Source organism: Bufo bufo, chromosome 3, assembly GCF_905171765.1.
Source record: "Bufo bufo chromosome 3, aBufBuf1.1, whole genome shotgun sequence".
NCBI lineage: Eukaryota > Metazoa > Chordata > Amphibia > Anura > Bufonidae > Bufo > Bufo bufo.
This window is the reverse complement of record NC_053391.1, coordinates 94,835,255-94,857,642: the sequence shown is the minus strand read 5'-3', so window position 1 is coordinate 94,857,642 and position 22,388 is coordinate 94,835,255. Positions and strand designations below refer to the sequence as shown.

The 22,388-nt window shown below is 41.7% G+C and overlaps 1 protein-coding gene across 2 annotated transcripts in view; it reads left to right on the top strand.

The window, feature by feature from the left end:
* The window catches only part of ITGAE (integrin subunit alpha E), a 137,953-nt gene that overhangs the window by 55,837 nt on the left and 59,728 nt on the right, over positions 1-22,388 (top strand). For both annotated transcript variants that reach the window (XR_005777447.1, XM_040423354.1), the window contains exons 10-17: positions 7,864-8,017; positions 10,784-10,931; positions 11,291-11,358; positions 11,643-11,784; positions 13,142-13,284; positions 15,370-15,510; positions 15,591-15,806; positions 16,750-16,880. Coding sequence is in view for 1 of the 2 variants with exons in the window: in XM_040423354.1 (XP_040279288.1) it covers positions 7,864-8,017; positions 10,784-10,931; positions 11,291-11,358; positions 11,643-11,784; positions 13,142-13,284; positions 15,370-15,510; positions 15,591-15,806; positions 16,750-16,880 (1,143 nt within the window). In the remaining variant the exon portion in view is untranslated. The remainder of the gene's footprint in view (positions 1-7,863; positions 8,018-10,783; positions 10,932-11,290; positions 11,359-11,642; positions 11,785-13,141; positions 13,285-15,369; positions 15,511-15,590; positions 15,807-16,749; positions 16,881-22,388) is intronic.

The window sequence follows — 22,388 nt, the reverse complement described above, 5'->3', positions numbered from 1 at the left end:
TAAAATATTTTTGGGTGGTGGATTAATAAAAAAAACTATTCTTGTATTTGATAGTTGTTTTCTTTGTCACACATGGTGTTCACCATCTGGAATAAAGAACATGACAAAGTTCAGGTTGTTACAGATGTGGTGAAACCAATTATGTGGAGTGGTTTTAATTTTTTTTATTTTATTCCATAAAAAAACACTTCTTTTCGAGGAAAGGATTTTTTTTCAATAAAACTATTAAATTCTTCCCTTTGAAACAACTTAGATGCTGCAGTTACTATGGACCACACTATTTAAGGGTTTTGTAACGGTCACGTCCACACACACACAGGGGGAAGGGTAGTGACCACTACGCTCCACCCTCACCCCTGGCCCTGCCTACTTGCCTCACGAGTCCTGATGACAGGGGACAACTGGACGGCAGTCCATAACTTAGGATATGTGCAGGGAAGACAGACAAGACAAAATACGGAACATGAACGGACCGGGTCAGAACCAAGAGAGCTACGCAGTACAACAGATTAAGCAAAGAATGGTCAGAAGAAGCCGGGGTCAAATACCAGGAGAGTAGCGAAGTACAAGAGGAGTCCTAAGAGAGTAGTCAGGTGGGAGCCGAGGTCACAATACCAGGATGTATATGCGCAGTACAGGAGGAGCAGGCAGAGGATCGTCAGGGAACAGGATCAGGTAAATATTCAGTAGTCCAACAAATAGCCAGGAACCTAGAAATTAACAGGCAACCTGTAGCCAGCAGTCTGCCTGTATTTATAGTGGGGAGTGAGGGTCATGTGACGTGGCCAGCGTCACATGACCGACAGACCAACCAGTCGAGCACCGAGTGATCAGCTCGGCGCTCAAGGCAGACTAGGAGCAGGGAGCCACCCAGCTAGTAAAGCCGCCCTGGGAATGAGGTCAAACACAGAACCTCATTCCAAAAGCTAAGCAACAGTTCTGCGGGCAATGGGGGACCGAGTGCACCTTCGGAACCCCGTGACAGTACCCCCCCTTTTACGAGGGGCCACCGGACCCAAGACTTCAGGCGATGGCTTTTCAGGGTGTTCTAAATGAAATTTACGAACCAGTCTAGGAGCATGAACCTCCCTGGCAGGTACCCAAGATCTCTCTTCAGGTCCATACCCCTTCCAGTGAATCAGATACTGCAAGGAGTTACGCACCTTCCTGACATCCACTATTTTAGACACGACATACTCGACAGCATCATTAACAAGAACTGGCGGAGGCGAGGCTTTCGATGGTACTACCGGTTCAAAATATTTTTTAAGTAGAGATTTATGGAACACATTATGAATGTGGAATGACTCGGGCAGCTCCAACCTAAATGATACCGGGTTAATCACCTCTGTGATCTTATATGGACCAATAAAACGAGGAGCAAATTTTCTAGAAGCTACCTTGAGAGATAGATTCTTGGAGGACAACCATACTTTATCCCCAACCTGAAAGTTCACCCCCCTTGAAACTCTCCTATCGGCCTTGAGTTTTTGAGAACTTTGAGCCTTTTCTAGGTTCGATTGAACCCGGGCCCAAACTGTGCACAGTTCGGAGGAGAGTTTATCAGCTTCAGGGTTAGAGGAGGAGACGGACGACCCAGAATGAAAACGGGGATGAAAACCATGGTTACAAAAGAAAGGGGAGACCCCAGCAGAAGAATTGACACGGTTATTCAGAGCAAATTCAGCCAACGGAAGGAATTTGACCCATAATTGCTGGTCATCAGCAACATACAACCTCAGGAATTGTTCCACAGACTGATTAAGGCGTTCAGTCTGCCCATTACTCTCAGGATGGTAGGCGGAAGAAAAAGACAACAAAATTTTACATCTTTGACAGCAGGCCCTCCAGAATTTGGACACAAACTGCACACCCCTGTCCGAAACAATATTTTCCGGGATGCCATGTAAACGAACAATCTCTCACAAAAATAGACGCCAGGGTTTTAGCATTCGGAAGTTTAGACAGGGGAATGAAATGAACCATCTTGCTAAACCTATCGACCACTACCCAAACCACAGTCTGACCTCCGCCAGCGGTAGGTCAGTTATAAAGTCCATCGAGATATGGGACCAGGGTCTACTGGGAATGGGTAGGGGTCGTAGGTTACCAGCAGGGTGAGTCCTAGGTGTCTTAGACCTGGCACAAACCTCACAGGCTGACACGTAGGACTTGACATCCCTGGTCAGAGTGGGCCACCAATAAGATCTAGAAACCAGATCCTTAGTGCCCTCAATACCCGGATGTCCACAAAAGGCAGAATCGTGACACTCACCCAACAGCTGGAGACGAAATTGTACAGGAACAAACAACTTATCTGTTGGGGTGGATGCCGGTGCCAAATGTTGTTCAGCCTTAATGCGAGCCGAGATATCCTGGGTTAGAGCCGCTAAGAAGATGTTTGCTGGTAGGATGGATTCAGGCGGCGTCTCAGTGGGTTGAAAAGCATGGAAGTTCCGAGATAATGCGTCTGCCTTCACATTTTTACTTCCCGGCCTGAACGTAATGGAGAAATCAAAATGGGTAAAAAACAGAGCCCATCGGGCTTGTCGGGGATTCAACCTCTTAGCGGACTCGAGAAACATTAGGTTTTTATGGTCAGTGACAACAGTTACTCGATACCTTGCCCCCTCCAAAAAATGTCTCCACTCCTCAAATGCCCATTTAATGGCCAACAGCTCCCTATTCCCTATGTCGTAGTTTCTCTCCGTGGGAGAGAATTTCCTAGAGAAGAAGGCACACGGCTCAGGTTAGTGAGGCTAGCAGGACCTTGTGAAAGGACTGCTCCTGCGCCGTCCTCGGACGCATCCACCTCCACAATAAAGGGTCTCTCCTGATCAGGCTGGATCAGAATGGGAGCACTACTAAATGCCTTTTTTAATGTTTCAAATGAAGAAATGGCCTTGGTAGACCAATTCTCCAAATCCGCCCCTTTCTTAGTAAGGTCGGTCAATGGCTTAGCAATTACAGAAAAATTCATGATAAATTTACGGTAGTAATTAGCGAAACCCAAAAACCGTTGTAAAGCCTTTAAGGATGAAGGCCTTACCCATTCCTTAATTGCTAAAACCTTACCAGGATCCATCTTAAAGGCGTGAGGAGTCAAAACATGCCCTAGAAACAGTATCTCCTGTACACCAAAGACACATTTCTCTTGCTTAGCGGATAGCTGGTTCTCCCTCAACACCTCTAATACTTGTTTGACATGGGACACATGAGATTCGAAATCAGGAGAGAATATCAAAATGTCGTCAAGATAGACAATAATAAATTTACCTAAGAACTCCCTAAGAATATCGTTCATTAAGTTTTGGAACACAGCTGGGGCATTGCTGAGTCCAAAAGGCATCACCTGATATTCAAAGTGTCCTATCGGAGTATTGAACGCTGTCTTCCATTCGTCTCCCTCCTTGATTCGGATTAGATTGTATGCCCCTTTCAGGTCAATCTTGGAAAACCAGGTTGCCCCCAAAACCTGGTTAAATAAATCCGGAATCAATGGGAGAGAGTATCTATTTTGGACAGTGATTTTATTTAATCTCCGGTAATCAATACAAGGCCTAAGACCACCATCCTTCTTTTTAACAAAGAAAAACCCTGCTCCCATAGGAGAGACTGAAGGTCTAATATGCCCTTTAGCAAGGCTCTCCTTAATATAATCTTCCATAGCCTTGCGTTCGGGCCCTGAAAGATTATAAATTCGACCTTTAGGAAATTCGGCACCCTCAATTAGCTCTATGGCGCAATCATAAGGTCTATGGGGGGGTAGAACCTCTGGAGTAAGGGACGAGACCACATCAGAATATTCCTTAATAACAGAGGGTAATGTATTAGACCTTACTGAAACCCCAGCCTGGACCACGGACAAGCATGAGTCACACTTAGGTCCCCATTTCACCAACTCTCCTTTGGACCAATCAATTGTGGGGTTATGTAAACGGAGCCAAGGCAACCCTAGTACCACCTCAACCGGTAGGAGAGAACATCTCTCAGAGTGGCACACACCCACGGACAGAGAAATTTCAGAGGTACATGACCTCACCGTACCACCAATCAGGGGAGTAGCATCAATAGCCATGACATGGATAGGTGTAGGTAAAGCAAACATTGGAATACCCAATTTACAAGCAAACTCAAAGTCAATAAAGCTGGCCGCTGAACCGGAGTCAATAAAGGCCTTACCCGGCCACTTATTAACCCCCAGAGAAATTGTTATGGGTACCAAAAGCTTACCTTTAGAAAAATCAGGGTGTACCTGGTCTTTAGGTTGTCTTGCCTTAGAAGACTTGTCAGAGAGGTCCCTCTTAGGACACTTGTTGATCCAATGGCCAGGATCTCCACAGTAGAAGCACTCTCCGTGTCTGCGACGAAGATTACCCCGGGTCATGCCAACCTGCATGGGTTCCTCGGTGGAGACCTCAGTGTTGTCCCTGGAAAAGGCCTCTGGCTGGACCACCATCTGAGAACAGAACTGTCGTTCTTGTCGTCTCTCTCTAACTCGTCTGTCAAGTCGGACAACTAGGGTCATCATCTCCTCTAAGGTCTCAGGAATTTGGTAATTGACCAATAGATCTTTTAAATTATCAGATAGACCAGACCTAAACTGACTCTTCAGGGCTGGTTCATTCCATCCTGAGGGGACACACCACCGTCTGAATTGGGTGCAATACTCCTCCGCAGGGAGATGGCCCTGAACCAGTGCCCTAAGAGCTGTCTCGGCTACCAGGGCCCTGTCTGGTTCGTCATAGAGGGTACCCAGGGCCTGAAAAAACCCCTCCACAGAAGTTAGACAACTGGCCCCAGGAGGTAACGAAAATGCCCAGTCCTGGGGATCACCCTGTAGTAGAGAAATGATAATCCCCACGCGGAAGTAGAGTTTGCAATTCTCCTTAAAGGAGAGAAACCTCTTCCGGTCTCCAGAAAAGGGTTCTGGGAGCTTGATCTGGGGTTCAAAATATGGACTGGAGGACAGAGGAGTGGAAGAACCTTGCCCTAACTCACAAGAACGGAGTTTCTCTCCTAGCTCCTGCACCCTCTGTGTCAAGTTAGAGACATGGTCAGTCAGGGTAGTAAGAGGATTCATGATACAGTGGTTATTGGGCCTGTTAATCTGTAACGATCACGTCCACACACACACAGGGGGAAGGGTAGTGACCACTGCGCTCCACCCTCACCCCTGGCCCTGCCTACTTGCCTCACGAGTCCTGATGACAGGGGACAACTGGACGGCAGTCCCTAACTTAGGATATGTGCAGGGAAGACAGACAAGACAAAATACGGAACATGAACGGACCGGGTCAGAACCAAGAGAGCTACGCAGTACAACGGATTAAGCAAAGAATGGTCAGGAGAAGCCGGGGTCAAATACCAGGAGAGTAGCGAAGTACAAGAGGAGTCCTAAGAGAGTAGTCAGGTGGGAGCCGAGGTCACAATACCAGGATGTATGCGCAGTACAGGAGGAGCAGGCAGAGGATCGTCAGGGAACAGGATCAGGTAAATATTCAGTAGTCCAACAAATAGCCAGGAACCTAGAAATTAACAGGCAACCTGCAGCCAGCAGTCTGCCTGTATTTATAGTGGGGAGTGAGGGTCATGTGACGTGGCCAGCGTCACTTGACCGACAGACCAACCAGTCGAGCACCGAGTGATCAGCTCGGCGCTCAAGGCAGACTAGGAGCAGGGAGCCACCCAGCTAGTAAAGCCGCCCTGGGAATGAGGTCAAACACAGAACCTCATTCCAAAAGCTAAGCAACAGTTCTGTGGGCAATGGGGGACCGAGTGCACCTTCGGAACCCCGTGACAGGTTTAAACAGCTGGGATCATAGAAATCTCTAACCCTGGCCAGTAGAGTAGAAGCCCAGCTATCATTAGACAGTTGGACAACCACTCCACCCAGCACAAGAATACTGTGCTGGCTAAACCTGCAGTGCCATAAAAAGGTGTATATGCAAATTCAAAACCAATTAACGTCCTCTGTAAAAAAAAAAAAAAGTGTAATGCAAGGGTTAAAGGGGTTTTCTGACATTCTATGAGTAAAATTTAAGTGTTCAAAACAATAATAAAAAAAAGGTCACCTTTTTAGGCATCCCGGTCCTATTATTTCCAGTCCCCAATGGAATGAAGGTGATCACATTCTCTATACACTCATGTGACCGCAGCTGGCCAATGAATGTTTTTAGTGGTCACATGTAATTTGTGCACACATAAAATGTTCAACACTGTAAAATATTCAACATTTTGTATTTTGAGAATACCTACCTTCAGTACCGGTCAGACAAATACTTCCAACACCCTATGCATATACAGTAGACACTGTTTCAGTGGAGAGAGAAGATAAAGCTTCTGCCAGATACCTTTGGGAAGACTTATCTCCTGGATGAATGAAAGGATTACGTGTGAAAATGCATCTATGTTGGAAGAGTTTGGGGCTCCCCATACACATTAGGTTATCTCCAAAAATGGGAAGTTTGGCTAACAATAAATGAATGCATATGAGGGCCTTTACTTAATATTCATTAAGTGACTTTCTATTCATACTTTCATAATGTGAACAGTAATTTAAATGAATAGTGATAGGGCTAATGGAACATGTCTTTATGAAACTTTTGTCAACCCCTTAACTTTTTGGCAGCCTTTTTCTTCTAGGTAAACAAACATGACAAATACTTTTGACACATCTGTACTTATACAGAACAAAAAGTCTGATAAATAGTGGAACAATATACATAAGGATATACAGTACATAAGGAAATGCAACAATTTCTAAACACAGAGATACTTAAAGGCTATGGAAACCTTTGTGGCAATTTTTTGGCATTCTAAAAATAACTTTTTTAGTTGGTCTTTAATTTAAAACAATCTGCAGTTTTACCTCTATATCTTTTCTTCTACAGTTTTCACTTTCAGTATATTTGCAGATTGTTGCTTTCTGCTTTACAGTAAATCAGTCATTTAGCTGCTCTGTTGGCTGGATCTGTAGCCCGTATCTGTACCTTCTAAACAGCTCATCATAAACGCTCATTATGGCCAAATTGTTCCAAGTGTTTATGAGCTGAGATAAGGGCTACAGATCTAGGCATCAGAGCAGCAGGATTTTGGTTTCCTTTGATTATTGATATATTCTTTTATTCGAATTATACAATGTATATCAGTAAAGATTTTCAACTTGTAACTTTCATTCATAGAGATCCGAGGTATGATTTAAGTGTTCCCTTAATATTTTTGAGCAGTGATTGATTTTTTACAGTACAGACTGTCTAATAGGACACATTCATTATAATAAAGATATGAATGGAGTAGTTTTTTTGGTGGAAATTATTCAGTCTATAAAAAAGGTATCATTGACATACTCATACAACATTGAACTAGGAGTGGATGGCCTTCTGGGACTGGACAAGATGCTTGGGAATAAATATTTTTTTGTTGGCAATGTTGAGGGAGCATGATGAGGCAAAGCTCAAAGTCCTGTCCTATTCCCTTTTATCCCAACTTCCCTCCAGCCCTGCTTTCCACCTAGAAACATAGAACTGTCTAGTGTGTTGGCATATATAGTTGTATAAGAACAATGAGACCTTGAGGCTGATGGATAATTCGACAGATGTTTTCAGAGGGTTTCTAAGGGGTTCACAGTTATCTATATGTCTTTGGCCAGTGTTACAATTCTGAATCTTTAATGGCTCCTGCTTCATGTAATTGCATGGCAGGATCAATAATTGTCTATATTGCCTGCTCACACCTATGTATAAAGTGAAGACCGTTTATAGTCAGTCGTATCGGAAACCGAAATCTGTTCTGGTGGGAAATTACTTGTTAGGTTGCCTCCTTACAGAAAAATCATTTACTGTTAACTTTCTTATCTTACAGAAACAATATTTTCAATGAAAGTCATGGATCTAGAGAAAGTGCCAGCAAAATAATCTTGGTATTGACGGATGGAGATATATTTGACGATCCAGTGAACATCACAACTGTCATCAACTCCCCAAAGATGAAAACCATTGAACGGTTTATCATTGGGGTTAGTTCTTATTGTAATTTTTTTGCTCTGTATTAGTTCATTATTGCTAATTATGTAACAGAGCTGAGTTTCCCATCTGAATGAATTATTTTATTTGGTGAAACTTACTGATATGACATAGTGTTGTCTAGGATATTACATATGTCTTCAGGAAAGATGAATCACATTACTTAATCAAATTATTTATCATGGAGACATGATTCTGTTCTTACATTGTGCTAAAAACAAGTGTATCATCAGAAAATGAGAGAGCAGATCCATTGCCATGTATTGCCTAGATCAGTGATGGCGAACCTATGGCACGGGTGCCAGAGGTGTCAGGCACTCAGAGCCCCCGCACCCTGGACAAGTCCATGGTATACCAATATGTCTTAGACTTTCCCTGCCATTCATCAGCGCAGGACGCGCTATGAACAGCACAGGCAGCGCACTGAATGTAGGCAGGATATTATAGCTAAATAATAAAGTACGTGGAAGATGGATTGTAGTATTCAGGTTAAATTTCCATGTTAGCACTTTGTGAATAAGTGGGTTTTGCGTCACAGTTTGGGCACTCTATCTGGTAATGGTTCTCCATCACTGGCCTAGATGCTGTCTCCTCTGTAGCTATACTCCCTGATGAATCCTTATACCAAGGAAACGCATCAGAACAGGGAGTAGAGACTTTATATTTATAGAACAGAGAGACAGGCCTGGTCTTAGGTTCCTGCCTTGACTTGGGGTTGCTCTTTTTTGGGTGGTTACTCCATTATTTGGCCAACAATTAAAATCTACTTGCAACTTATCCACTAAGATTAGATCTGAAAGTAAAGTTATAACAGCACTGGCAATAAGCTTATTTATGACGGTGCAAGCCTCACCAGACCTTGCCCCAAAAGTTCATAAACAATGAAGAAATTGCAATCCAGGCAGTACTCCAGAAAAAAGTAATCCTTTTATTGTGCCAAATGCAACACTTCAGCTCGGAATATGCCTTTCTCAAGTCTATATACACTCACCTAAAGAATTATTAGGAACACCTGTTCTATTTCTCTTTAATGAAATGATCTAGTCAACCAATCACATGGCAGTTGCTTCAATGCATTTAGGGGTGTGGTCCTGGTCAAGACAATCTCCTGAACTCCAAACTGAATGTCAGAATGGGAAAGAAAGGTGATTTAAGCAATTTTGAGCGTGGCATGGTTGTTGGTGCCAGACGGGCCGGTCTGAGTATTTCACAATCTGCTCAGTTACTGGGATTTCACTCACAACCATTTCTAGGGTTTACAAAGAATGGTGTGAAAAGGGAAAAACATCCAGTATGCGGCAGTCCTGTGGGCAAAAATGCCTTGTGGATGCTAGAGGTCAGAGGAGAATGGGCCGACTGATTCAAGCTGATAGAAGAGCAACGTTGACTGAAATAACCACTCGTTACAACAGAGGTATGCAGCAAAGCATTTGTGAAGCCACAACACGCACAACCTTGAGGCGGATGGGCTACAACAGCAGAAGACCCCACCGGGTACCACTCATCTCCACTACAAATAGGAAAAAGAGGCTACAATTTGCACGAGCTCACCAAAATTGGACTGTTGAAGACTGGAAAAATGTTGCCTGGTCTGATGAGTCTCGATTTCTGTTGAGACATTCAAATGCTAGAGTCCGAATTTGGCGTAAACAGAATGAGAACATGTATCCATCCTCTGATGGCTACTTCCAGCAGGATAATGCACCATGTCACAAAGCTCGAATCATTTCAAATTGGTTTCTTGAACATGACAATGAGTTCACTGTACTAAAATGGCCCCCACAGTCACCAGATCTCAACCCAATAGAGCATCTTTAGGATGTGGTGGAACGGGAGCTTCGTGCCCTGGATGTGCATCCCTCAAATCTCCATCAACTGCAAGATGCTATCCTATCAATATGGGCCAACATTTCTAAAGAATGCTATCAGCACCTTGTTGAATCAATGCCACGTAGAATTAAGGCAGTTCTGAAGGCAAAAGGGGGTCCAACACCGTATTAGTATGGTGTTCCTAATAATTCTTTAGGTGAGTGTATATATACAGAGAGAGAGCAATAGGTGATGGTTACAGCTCACCTCCTCCCCCTTCCTTCTCAATAACCTCTTGTCAGGTTACAGAGCATGCTCCTCCAGACACCATTTCCATGGTCCATGAGGCTGCTGTATAGTACAGTATTTCTCTGAACTGCTATTAACCCAGAAAATCAAAACTGACTAGTATAAATGTTTTAGTAAATGGCTCTAATTAGCACAAAAAATCTTGGCAACACTTTACTTCACTACACATATCTTGGCAAAATTGAGAAAATTGATATAAACTGCATTTACCTGCCAAACTCCCATCGACAGCGGCACTTAATGAACACATGGCTAGTCTGGGACCAGCGCTGCCGATACCATCCCTTGTCAGAGCTGTGTAGTTCTGGTACTGGAGCTACTGCAGAACAGCAAGGGTACGGATGTCGGACCCCAATTGATCAGATATTGATCACCTATCCTGAGGATAGGTCATCAATATCAGAATTATGGACAACCATTTTAGCTATGCCTAAGAAACATCTGGAAATCCAGAAGTATGTAAGTGCATTGTAGCAGGTACTTCTAGTACCATTTTACAGGACAGTTACATGCAGGCGGTAGTGAACATATTTTTTGGCTTTATGTGAACTCTCACTATCATACTTAAATTTATTTTAAAAAATATACAGAAATCAAGAACATTTAGTTTAAATGGTGCTACTTACTGGATTTCTCTACAGGTTGGAGGTGTATTTGACCAAATGAATGCCTATAGAGAGCTAAAGCTTATTGCTACTGATGAAAAAGACCATATCATAAGAGTAGAAGACTACTCCAAACTGGACGGGCTAATCGCTTCCTTGCAGCAGAAGATGGCTGGAATTGAAGGTAAAATTAGAATCGTAAAATCTCCCACTGCAGGACCCCCATCTTGATCATGTGATATAGCTAAATAAACCATATTTAGTACTTCATTTTATAAACTAATGTGTTGCATGGACCCCCCCTAAAATATATGGACATTCATTGATAATAGTTGATGTTGGCACTGGCAGTGCTCAAGAGAAGAGAGTCATACTGGATGTATTTAAAAAGTAAACCCCTTGTGTCAGCTAGCATGTCCTACCATGGACAGTTCAGTTATCCATAGCAGACAACCCCTTTAGGAAGTTATTTTTTTCTGCAATACTCTTACTATACCTTCAATTTGTATTCTTATAGTAGGGTAAAACATTGCTTCTTTGCAGGTACTAAAGGTGATTCATTGGAATTTGACTTGGCTGAAGTTGGATTTTCTGCTCATTTGAAGGATAAGGTATGGGAATAAAGCCTGCTCAGTAAGATCTGTTCATGCATTGAATATGGAATATGAATCATTACTCCAATCAATCAGCCGTATCCACCCAATTCACCAGCCCATAGAACAAAATTACTTTTGCTATCATATTCTTCAGTCATGTCGAATTTGATTTGCCAAATGTGTCCCAAAGAGAGGCAAATAGCATTGTCATGAATTAGGCCGATCAATTGATTCATCTCTTAAACCTAAACGAATATTTTTAAATGATCTGAAATAATTACCAGTTGGTTTCTGTGCAGGATACTTTGGTGCTGGGAGCAGTTGGTGCCTTTGATTGGTCTGGGGGTTTGGTGGTGTTATTCAAGGGTGTTGAACCACCTAAAGTGAGATTTCTCAACGAGTCATCTGATCTTTCAAAGACAGTAGACTACAGCTACTTAGGTAAGTACTCATCAGAAATCTGATTGTTTGTAAGACTGCTCTCAAAAAGTTGATTGATTCAACATTGGGTTAAGTTAAGGAAGAACTCCCGCAATTTTTTTTATTCTCTGACATGTTAAAAAGGTACATGATGTAATCTGTAGTGAAGGTACAGTAATCTTCTTACTAGTGTCTGTATTTTTGAGCTATCCTCTCCCTTCTGCTTCTTGGCTGTGTCATGTGACCAGAATTCCGACTTTCCAGATAACACAGCATCTTATGTGTGGACAGGAAGTCAGTTTCTCTCTGTATTCCTATGGAAGCCTCAGAAATGAATAGAGAAGTAACTGACTTCCTGTCCTGTGTCAGTTGGAGATCAGACTGTTGGTCACATGACACAGCTAACAATTAGAAAGGAGAGGATAGATCACAAATAGTCACAGATGAGAAGATTACATTCACTACAGATCACATAATTCACCCTTCTAACAGGTCAGAGAACAACATTTTTGTGGGAGTTTGAAGTCAAGGAGGCAGTCTTATCAATGATTGGCAGACTTCCCTCTATCACTGTGTATACAGAGATAGCTGTCAATCTCTGATATCACCATCTGCTTAACTTCAAAGCCCAGAATGAGCAGGAATATAAATGTATAAGGGTACTTTCACACTAGCGTTATTCTTCCGGTATTGAGTTCCGTCCTAGGGGCTCTATACCGGAAAAAAACTGATCAGTTTTATCCTAATGCATTCTGAATGGAGAGCAATCCAGTTCAGTCTTTTTGACTTTTCAGGACGGAGATAATACCGCAACATGCTGCGGTTTTATCTCCGTCCAAAATTCCGGATCAGTTGCCGAAATTGCGGATCCGGCATTTTTTCCCATTGCCATGCATTAATACCGGATCCGGCCCTGAGTGTTCTGGCAAAACGGATCCGGCATTGCGGTCTGCGCATGCTCAGACCGAGAAAAATGTAAAAAAAATAAATGCCGGATCCGTTTTTCCGGATGACACTGGAGAGACGGATCCGGCATTTCAATGCATTTTTTCATACGGATCAGGATCCTGATCCGTCTGACAAATGCCATCAGTTTGCGTCCGTATTGCCGGAACCGGCGGGCAGTTCCGGTGACGAAACTGCTTGCCGGAATCCTCTGCCGCAAGTGTCAAAGTACCCTAAATTAGAAATTTTTATGATTTTTTTCCCACAAGGCTATATATCAATCTGCTAAGCCTCTCCTGCTCTATAACATGTTGCCTTCAGCTCCGACACCATATTCAACGTGACAGGTTCCCTTTAATGCTATATTTCATGGTGAAATGTGGAGAAAATTCATCACGGGATTTTCATTTTTATTGCATGATACTGAAAACAGGATACAGCGTGAGCACAGCTAAAAGAGGCTTGTCCTCCCTGTACATAGCTGGAGCACCAAGACATTCTGATGTTGGGAAAGTCCTTGTCTTTGAAGAAGATGTTAAACGTTATCACCTCTGGCAGACTCTGACAGGGGAACAGGTAAACCTTGGATATCTATAGTGCCTTTGAATTTTTGGAGCTCTCCAGTGAATCTATAACTGGGTCATGGGGAATGGAATTGTACAGTTGTTGTTTCAGAGTTGTACAGTCTCTTTAATTTGTGATCTGACAACATTGCCTCTGTAAATTATTATCCACAGAATCAATCTAAAATTCTGATATTGTCCATTTCTCTAGGTACTGGTTTATGGGACCACCTCTCATTTCTTCTAATATGTCTGTTTTTAGTAAACATTTGTATTATCTATTATATAACAATTCATTAGCATATTTTCTTAGAAGTCTTTATGGTGCCGTCCCTCTGTTATTCATCATAGAAAATGGTGAATAAATGGTCAATTGAGTGTTACAATTCACTTTGTCTCTACATAGTTCGTCACTGTCAATACTGATTGGACAGTATGAGAATGTGTAGGGACACACCTACAATTAGCAACACCCAGTTGTAATTTTTTTTTGTTAATTTTTGATAGCAAAAACAGAGAAGCAGCACAATCAAAAATTCTAAAAAAAGGGGCTTCAAATGTGTTATTTCATGCGAAATACAACTATACTAATATTGACATGTCAGTAGAGGAAACAAGTCTTCTTTAACTTTTCTCAATCGTATGTGAATTCAAAATATTTGAAAATGAATAAGCTTACACAAGCTAAGTGAATAAATATATTTACTAAGTATGAATAAATATAACAGACAAATCACATACAGAATAATAAAAAGTAAATAAACAGCACTAGCCTAAATATGCAATATGGGGTAGGGCCCCGGTCAGCCGTGCTATAACACATGGATGTCTACCATGTTATAACACTTGATTGACACCCCAGGATGTACAAAAGATAGGGCAAATCAATACTTATATCCTACCTAGGATGAAGTTCCAAGTGGAGTCCCACCTAATTGTAGGTGTAGACTACAGTTATTCCTATCAGCCCCTCCTCTGGTATGCATCACGCATATATGGGAGATCACTCAGGAATGTGGTCTTATCAGCACAATGGGGGATGGATACTATCTCTAACCCACGACATTACAAGGAAAAGTTTATTATACAGAATATTAAAGGTAATAGAAGAGACAGAATTAAAGGGAACATAATTAAAGGGGATAGTACCAATCAGTACTTAAAAATACCCTTACAATACAATTGGCGACCCCATAAATAAATGTACATAGGTGATGACCTGTTCCATACTGCTCAGTCAATATAAGCTCTACCTGTTCTGCTTAATCTGCTCTGTTCTGTACATATCGGTGCTCTTTCTTGCCGGCTCTCCTGCTGGTCAGGGATATAGCCAGCATTTTACAGGCTTCACTACTCTGGGGCAAGCTGCCAAATAATTAGAAGAATGCCACTGCCTTCCCATGGGTCATGCATACCTTTGATAGTTTGGGGCACTTCACTGCTCAGACAGACTCCCCCGTTTTCTGGTACCTTTGTCATTTGCCAAAAACCAGTAGCCCTCTTCTGGGGAAAGGAACTTGTTTGTAGTGCACATGTTTAAAAAAAATTCTATAGTGAAGAAAGTGAATATTTTTACCAGTTTAGGCAGTGTACTATATATGGAGACTTAGTGGCAATGCTCCATGGGAAAAAGATATGCAAAGTGGTATCTCCCAAGGAAAGAGAACAATCTCACCAGCGCCACCTCCTAAAGTAGCTCCATATGAGTCAAAGTCTGACTTTTTAACAAGCCTTGCGAAATGACAAGGGAAAGTAGCCAAGCCAACTATTCATCAGGAGACTGCTGTTTTGGGTGCTTGTCCCTCACCAGTACAGAGTAGGATCCTGGCAGGCTTAGGTAGGGTGCTGACTGTCCTTAAAGAGACCAGACCTGTATGGAGCCTCTTTAGCAGTGCTCCATGGTATGGAGACTTCTTAGCAATGCTCCATGGAAAAAATAGGCAAAGTGGTATCTCCCAGGGGAAGACAACCATCTCGCTAGTGCCACCTTCTGGAAGTGGATCACTATACATTTACCACTGTTACTCTAAATCTAGGGCAAAAGCTGAAACCTTATTAAAGTTTTTAAAGTTTCTATTTTAATTCTGTAATCACACAGCTTGGATCCTACTTTGGTCATCAGCTTTGTTCCATAGATATCGATAAGGATGGAAATACAGATTTTCTTCTGGTTGGGGCGCCATTTTACCACATCAAGGGAGAAGAAGGACGAGTCTATCTTTATAAGCTTGGCGTGGAGGTAAAAAGTCAGTTTTCTGAATTAGTATCATGTCCTGCATGCTGATGCTTTTTCATTGATCTCATTTTATGTCTGTACAGAGGAACTTCTCACTTGTTGTAAAACTGGAACAACCATACTATTCCTTTGCAAGGTTTGGTTACTCCATAGCTCAGATTGGGGACATCAATCACGATGGATTTCAAGATATTGCTATAGGAGCACCTCTTGAGGGACATTTTGATGATCCAGATGCATTTGGAAGTGTTTACATTTATAACAGTATTGAAAATGGCATCCGCACAACACCATCTCAGGTATGACCCAACACTAAGACTAAAAGACTACTGGTATGTGTAAACTTCTAAACCTCAGCCCCTTCCAACCTTTTAAAGGGGGCTCCGATGGTAGCCTTGAAACTACTACTGTCGACTTGAATTACACGAATAGTGGTACCAAATAGTAGAATATTACTAGAACTTAAGGTGTCTGTACACCTTTACCAGCTGTCGTTTGAATGCTCCCATCAAACTGAATACACCTACATACATGGGGTTTGGACAAACATTTATGTATTGTCAATGAGAAGAGAAGACAAAGCTATTGGCAATGCACCTGATCCCCCAAGGGTTTGGGTCCTTTAAGTCCAGACATACCCCAAACCATCAATAATGCCCACTTTTGGGTGGGGTTTATATAAGCTTTAGGACAAGCCAAATTTACTGAGGTTGTCTGAAAATTTAGGATAATACTAGTATATTCAGGACTGTTGGCAACTCTGCCAAAGCTCCTTGCAAATTTTAATATTCATGATTGTTGAAGTACCTGTTTAAAGGATAATATTTTATCTCATATTGCAATTAAAACTGACAAATACAGTATATCTGTTATTTATATGTGTCCAAGGAGCTCATGTCCCTGTAATTTTCCTCGCTTTCCTGGTTGTAAGAAAATGGACTGTAGATGGAGCCTCCACACAAATCCCCACGACCCCATCTGCCCTTTCCACGGCAGGAAACAAAGATTGCTGAAAGAGGAGAAACATTTAAGAACTCCGCAGGGTATTAACCAGACTAGCAAACAGGAGGGCAGAATTATCAACTGTTTTCTTGTATCATCCAATTCTAGGTTTATTGTTTCTTAAAAGAGGTTATGCCATACATGGACAGCTGTAGAGCTGTTTCTAGAAGAAAGCAGCCATGTTTATTTAGCAATGTTATCTTATGTTAATTTTACATATATGTTATAATTCCATTTCAGAGAATTAGAGCAACAGTGTTCAAAACAAAGCTGCAGTTCTTTGGCCAATCAATAGATGGAGGCCTGGATATAACTGGAGATGGATATCCTGATATAGTTGTTGGGGCCTTAGGAAATGTTATGGTTCTACAGTAAGTTGTTGAAACGGCGAAATACAATGCAGTTGCAAAGACATATGAGGTCATTTATCAAACTGGTGTAAAGTAGAACTAGCTTAGTTGCCCATAGCGACCAATCAGATATCCACCTTTCATTTAGGACAGCTCCTTTGGAAAATGAAAGGTGGAATCTGATTGGTTGCTATGGACAACTAAGCCAGTTCTACTTCAAACCAGTAATACAGTCCTGATCAAAAGTTTAAGACCACTTGAAAAATGGCAAAAAATCATATTTAGCATGGCTGGATCTTAACAAGGTTCCAAGTAGAGCTTCAACATGCAACAAGAAGAAATGGGAGTGAGACAAAACATTTTTTGAGCATTCAATTTAATGAAAACAACAAATAAACGGAAACAGACTGTTTTTCAGCTGATCAAAAGTTTAGGACCACACTTAAAAAAAAAAACTAAACCCCCCCAAAACAGAAATCCAACTTCCAAACATGAATTCAGTAATTAGTAGCTCCGCCGTTATTGTTTATCACTTCAAAAATTCGTATAATACAAATAACATTAATTAACACCTACAGTACACAACGCACGCAATGCACTAACAATACAGTACTAAAAATACAGTACTAAAATACACTACACAATACCAAATTCCACCCACAAACTAACTATACAGTACACACACACACATACATTAACAGCCCACCCAACCTGGACTAAAAACTATCCCTACAGGGAAATGACTACAGTAGCAGTGGACAGGGGTATATAGCCGGGGTACAGGTGTCAGGGATAGGGGTTGGTAAGGTTATATGGAGGGGTACGTTAGTGGGATAGGGTTGGTATCCGTTGGTGGGATAGGGTAGGTATATTCGTTGGTGGGATAGGGAAGGTAGGGGTTAATCAGGGGGATCTGTTAATGGGATAGGGTAGGTATTCATGGTGGGATAGGGTAGGTAGGGGTTAATATCGTTGGTGGTATAGGGGGAAGGTAAGGGTAAATATCGTTGGTGGTATAGGGGTTAATGATACTCAGCGCTCATTGTCCAGGGGGTGCTCGTTCATCTAGGGGTGATCCTCTTCAGGGTGGGGGCGGCTCGGCTCTTTTCACTTAGTGCAGGGGCCGCCGGATATTTATATCCGGCAGCCCGCACTGCCGCACCGCCCACACTGTGGCGCGCGGGCGCGCGCCACCATCAGGGACACGTGGGCCGGCGCAGTGAGATGATGTCACTGCGCCAGCCCACGCATCCCCGGATGAGCGCATTGGGGCCGCGCCACCTGACAGGCGGGAGAAACCTTTGATCTCCCGCCTTCAACACTTCGCATTCCGGACAGCGCGATAGTAATCGCACTGCCGGAATGCACATAATAGAAGGAGGGGAGGTTTCTCCCCTCTTCCTATTATGCATAATTATCTCCAGCGGCGCTGGAGATAATTGATACAAAGGACTCCGATTCTATTGAATCTGAGTTCTTTGAAGCATACAGGATGACCGGACTCTTGTCCGGTCATTCTGATGCAATTAGCCAGATGGCATCAGTGTGAATGCTTGGGGCACATTCACACTGATACCTCTGGTTTTGGTGACATTTTTCCTATAAGGGGATATATGAGCAATACTATAAGGGGACACATATAAGGGGGCACATATATATATATATATATATATATAAAGGGACATATAAGGGGGCACATATTCCCCACAGGGGCCACAAGGAGCCCCTGTGGACCACTAAGGGCAGATGTGCGCAGATGCTGGGCACATCTGCGCACATCATCCTATAATGTGGCTGTTAATGCATGCATATATATTATACATGCATACACGTGTTTGCATGCATATATATATATATATATATATATATGCATACGTCTCAACCCTTCCTCAACAAAGACTTACAGAAAACGTTTGACCTCTGTCATTGCCAACAAAGGGTATATAACAAAGTATTGAGATGAACTTTTGTTATTGACCAAATACTTATTTTCCACCATAATTTGCAAATACATTCTTTAAAAATCAGACAATGTGATTTTCTGGATTTTTTTTTCTCATTATGTTTCTCATAGTTGAGATATACCTATGATGAAAATTACAGGCCTCTCTCATCTTTTTAAGTAGGAGAACTTGCACAATTGGTGGCTGACTAAAAACTTTTTTGCCCCACTATATGTATGCTCAGCTACACTATAACTGTTCAGTAAACTCAAGTGTTGTAAAAGAACCGCTGTCTGTGTCTCTGTGACATCGTGTACCCTCTGAATCTGTGGGCCCAGCCACCGGTCTTCTTTCATATTTATACATTGTTATTAGATCTCCCTTTAGTCGTCTTTTTTCTAAAGTGAATAACCCTAATTTTGATAATCTTTCAGGGTACTGTAGTCCACCCATTCCAGTTATTACTTTAGTTTCCCTCCTCTGAACCCTCTCCAGAACTGTACACAGTACTCCATGTGTGGTCTGACTAGTGATTTGTTAAGTGGTAGGACTATGTTCTCATCACGGGCATCTATGCCCCTTTTGATGAAATCCATTATCTTATTGGCCTTGGCAGCAGCTGTCTGATACTGATATATACAGCTTAGTTTGTTGTTCAGTAAAATTCCTTAGTCCTTTTCCATGTCAGTGTTACCGAGTGTTTTACCATTTAGTATGTACAAGTGACTTGCATTATTCCTTCCTATGTGTATAACCTTACATTTGACAGTGTTAAATCTCATCTGCCACTTCTCTGCCCAAGCCTCCAGTCTATCCAGATCCCTCTGTAGCAGTATACTGCCCTCTTCAGTGTAAATTACTTTACACAATTTAGTGTCATTTGCAAACATTGATATTTTACTGTGCAAGCCTTCTACAAGATCATTGATAAATATATTGAAGAGAATAGGCCCAATACTGACCCCTGACCCTTACTAAGTGACAGTGACCCAATCTGAGTATGTACCGTAAATACCCTTTCACTATTTTCAAATTAAATTTCAAGTTATATTGTAGCCTTGTGCTAAAGGTTTTCTCCCATCAGTCTGCACTCCTTACCCCATAATGACAAAATAAAAACAGAATGCTTAATGTAACAATGGAAAAATGGGCGAGCACTCATACACTTGGCAACCAAATTGACATATGCAGAAAATATTCATTGTTAAATCCCCATAAAATTCAAGTAATAAAAATAATAAAAACAGTATATTATAGCAATGACATACAAAAACTACAATCACATAAACTATAGTAGATATAATAGTATAGTCGATATTGTATTGAATGCTAAAATATATGATAATAAAATATTCGATACTAGTCTATAGTCGATAAATTCACTGATATAAATCACACACCAAAAACTTCAAGTATTGTCCAGGTCTTATATATGCTGTTATTGTGAAGGGGGAGGTAATTCCTCTGTGAATCTATCTCAGATTGGGAAAATGAGTGTCACTTTAAATATTGTAGGTGTATTTCCCCTGGGAACGTAATGTATTCATAAAATGTCCACAGGAATCCTGACAATGTTGGAATACAAAAGTCTCTTATGGTATTTCCTTTTAAAGTCGAGGTAAACTTTAAATCGGTATTTGGCTTACCGTCTGGTGTCTGCTGTCTCCCTGTTGCTTAAGTGGAGCTTTAAATGTCTGCCGGCTTATTTGATCGCTCCTTCTAACAAGCTGGTTCAAATTTCGCGGGAGTTCGCGGGAGCACCACCCTGTAACTACTAAGGAGTGAGCCACTACAACCCACTACTATTTTCAGAATGCTTAATATCTTTGATAATTTTTTGAAAAGGAAAAAGCTAAAATATTGCATTTATATAAATATTCATACACTTAGTTGAAGCACCTGGCAGTGATTACAGCCTCCAGTCTTCTTGGATATGATGCTACAAGGACTTGGCGATTTTATGCCATTTTTCTTTGCAGATCCTCCCAGTGATTTACAGATCTCTACAGATGTTTGATTGGGTTCAAGTCAGGGCTCTGGCTGGGCCATTTAAGGACATTCACAGAGTTGTAACTAAGTCACTCCTGTTATATTTGCTGTGTGCTTAGGGTCATTGTCTTGTTGGATGGTGAAACTTCTGCCCAGTCTGAGGTCCAGAGCACTCTGGATCAGGTTTTCATTAAGAATATTTCTGTACTTTACTCCATTCAGCTTTCCCTCAAACCTGACCAGTCTCCCTTTCCCTGACACTATAAAACACCCTTACAGCATGATGCTGCCACCACTATGATTCATTGTAGGTATGGTATTGGGCAGGTGATAAGCAGTGCCTGGTTTCCTGCAGACATGACACTTAGAATTGAGGCCAAAAAGTTAAATCTTGGTTTCATCAGACCAGAGAATCTTGTTTTTCACAGTCTGAGAGTCCTTTAGGAGCTTTTTGCAAACTCCAGACAGGCTTTCATGTGTATTTTACTGAGGAGAGGCTTCTCTCTGGCCACTTTGCCATAAAGCCCAGATTGGTGGAGTGCTGCAATGATGGTTGACTTTCTGGAAGTTTCTTCATCTGCACACAGAATCTATGGAGCTCAGCCAGAGTGACCATTGGGTTCTTGGTTATTTCTCTTACCAAGGCCTTTCTCCCCCGATTACTTAGTTTGGTGAGGTGGCCAGCTCAAGTCCTGGTTGTTCCAAGCTTCTTCCATTTAACCACTTAAGGACCACAGGTTTATACCCCCCTAAAGACCAGGCCCTTTTTTACAAATCGGCACTCCACAACTTTAGCGGTTTATTGCTCGGTCATGCAACTTACCACCCAAATGAATTTTACCTCCTTTTCTTCTCACTAATAGAGCTTTCATTTGGTGGTATTTCATTGCTGCTGACATTTTTACTTTTTTTGTTATTAATCGAAATTTAACGATTTGTTTGCAAACAAATGACATTTTTCACTTTCAGTTGTAAAATTTTGCAAAAAAAACGACATCCATACATAAATTTTGCTCTAAATTTATTGTTCTACATGTCTTTGATAAGAAAAAAATGTTTGGGTAAAAAAAAAAAATGGTTTGGGTAAAAGTTATAGCGTTTACAAACTATGGTACAAAAATGTGAATTTCCGCTTTTTGAAGGAGCTCTGACTTTCTGAGCACCTGTCATGTTTCCTGAGGTTCTACAATGGCCAGACAGTACAAACACCCCACAAATGACCCCATTTCGGAAAGTAGACACCCTAAGGTATTCGCTGATGGGCATAGTGAGTTCATAGAAGTTTTTATTTTTTGTCACAAGTTAGCGGAAAATGATTATTTTTTTAAATTATTTTTTTTTCTTACAAAGTCTCATATTCCACTAACTTGTGACAAAAAATAAAAACTTCCATGAACTCACTATGCCCATCAGCGAATACCTTGGGATGTCTTCTTTCCAAAATGGGGTCACTTGTGGGGTAGTTATACTGCCCTGGTATTCTAGGGGCCCAAATGTGTGGTAAGGAGTTTGAAATCAAATTCTGTAAAAAATGGCTGGTGAAATCCGAAAGGTGCTTTTTGGAATGTGGGCCCCTTTGCCCACCTAGGCTGCAAAA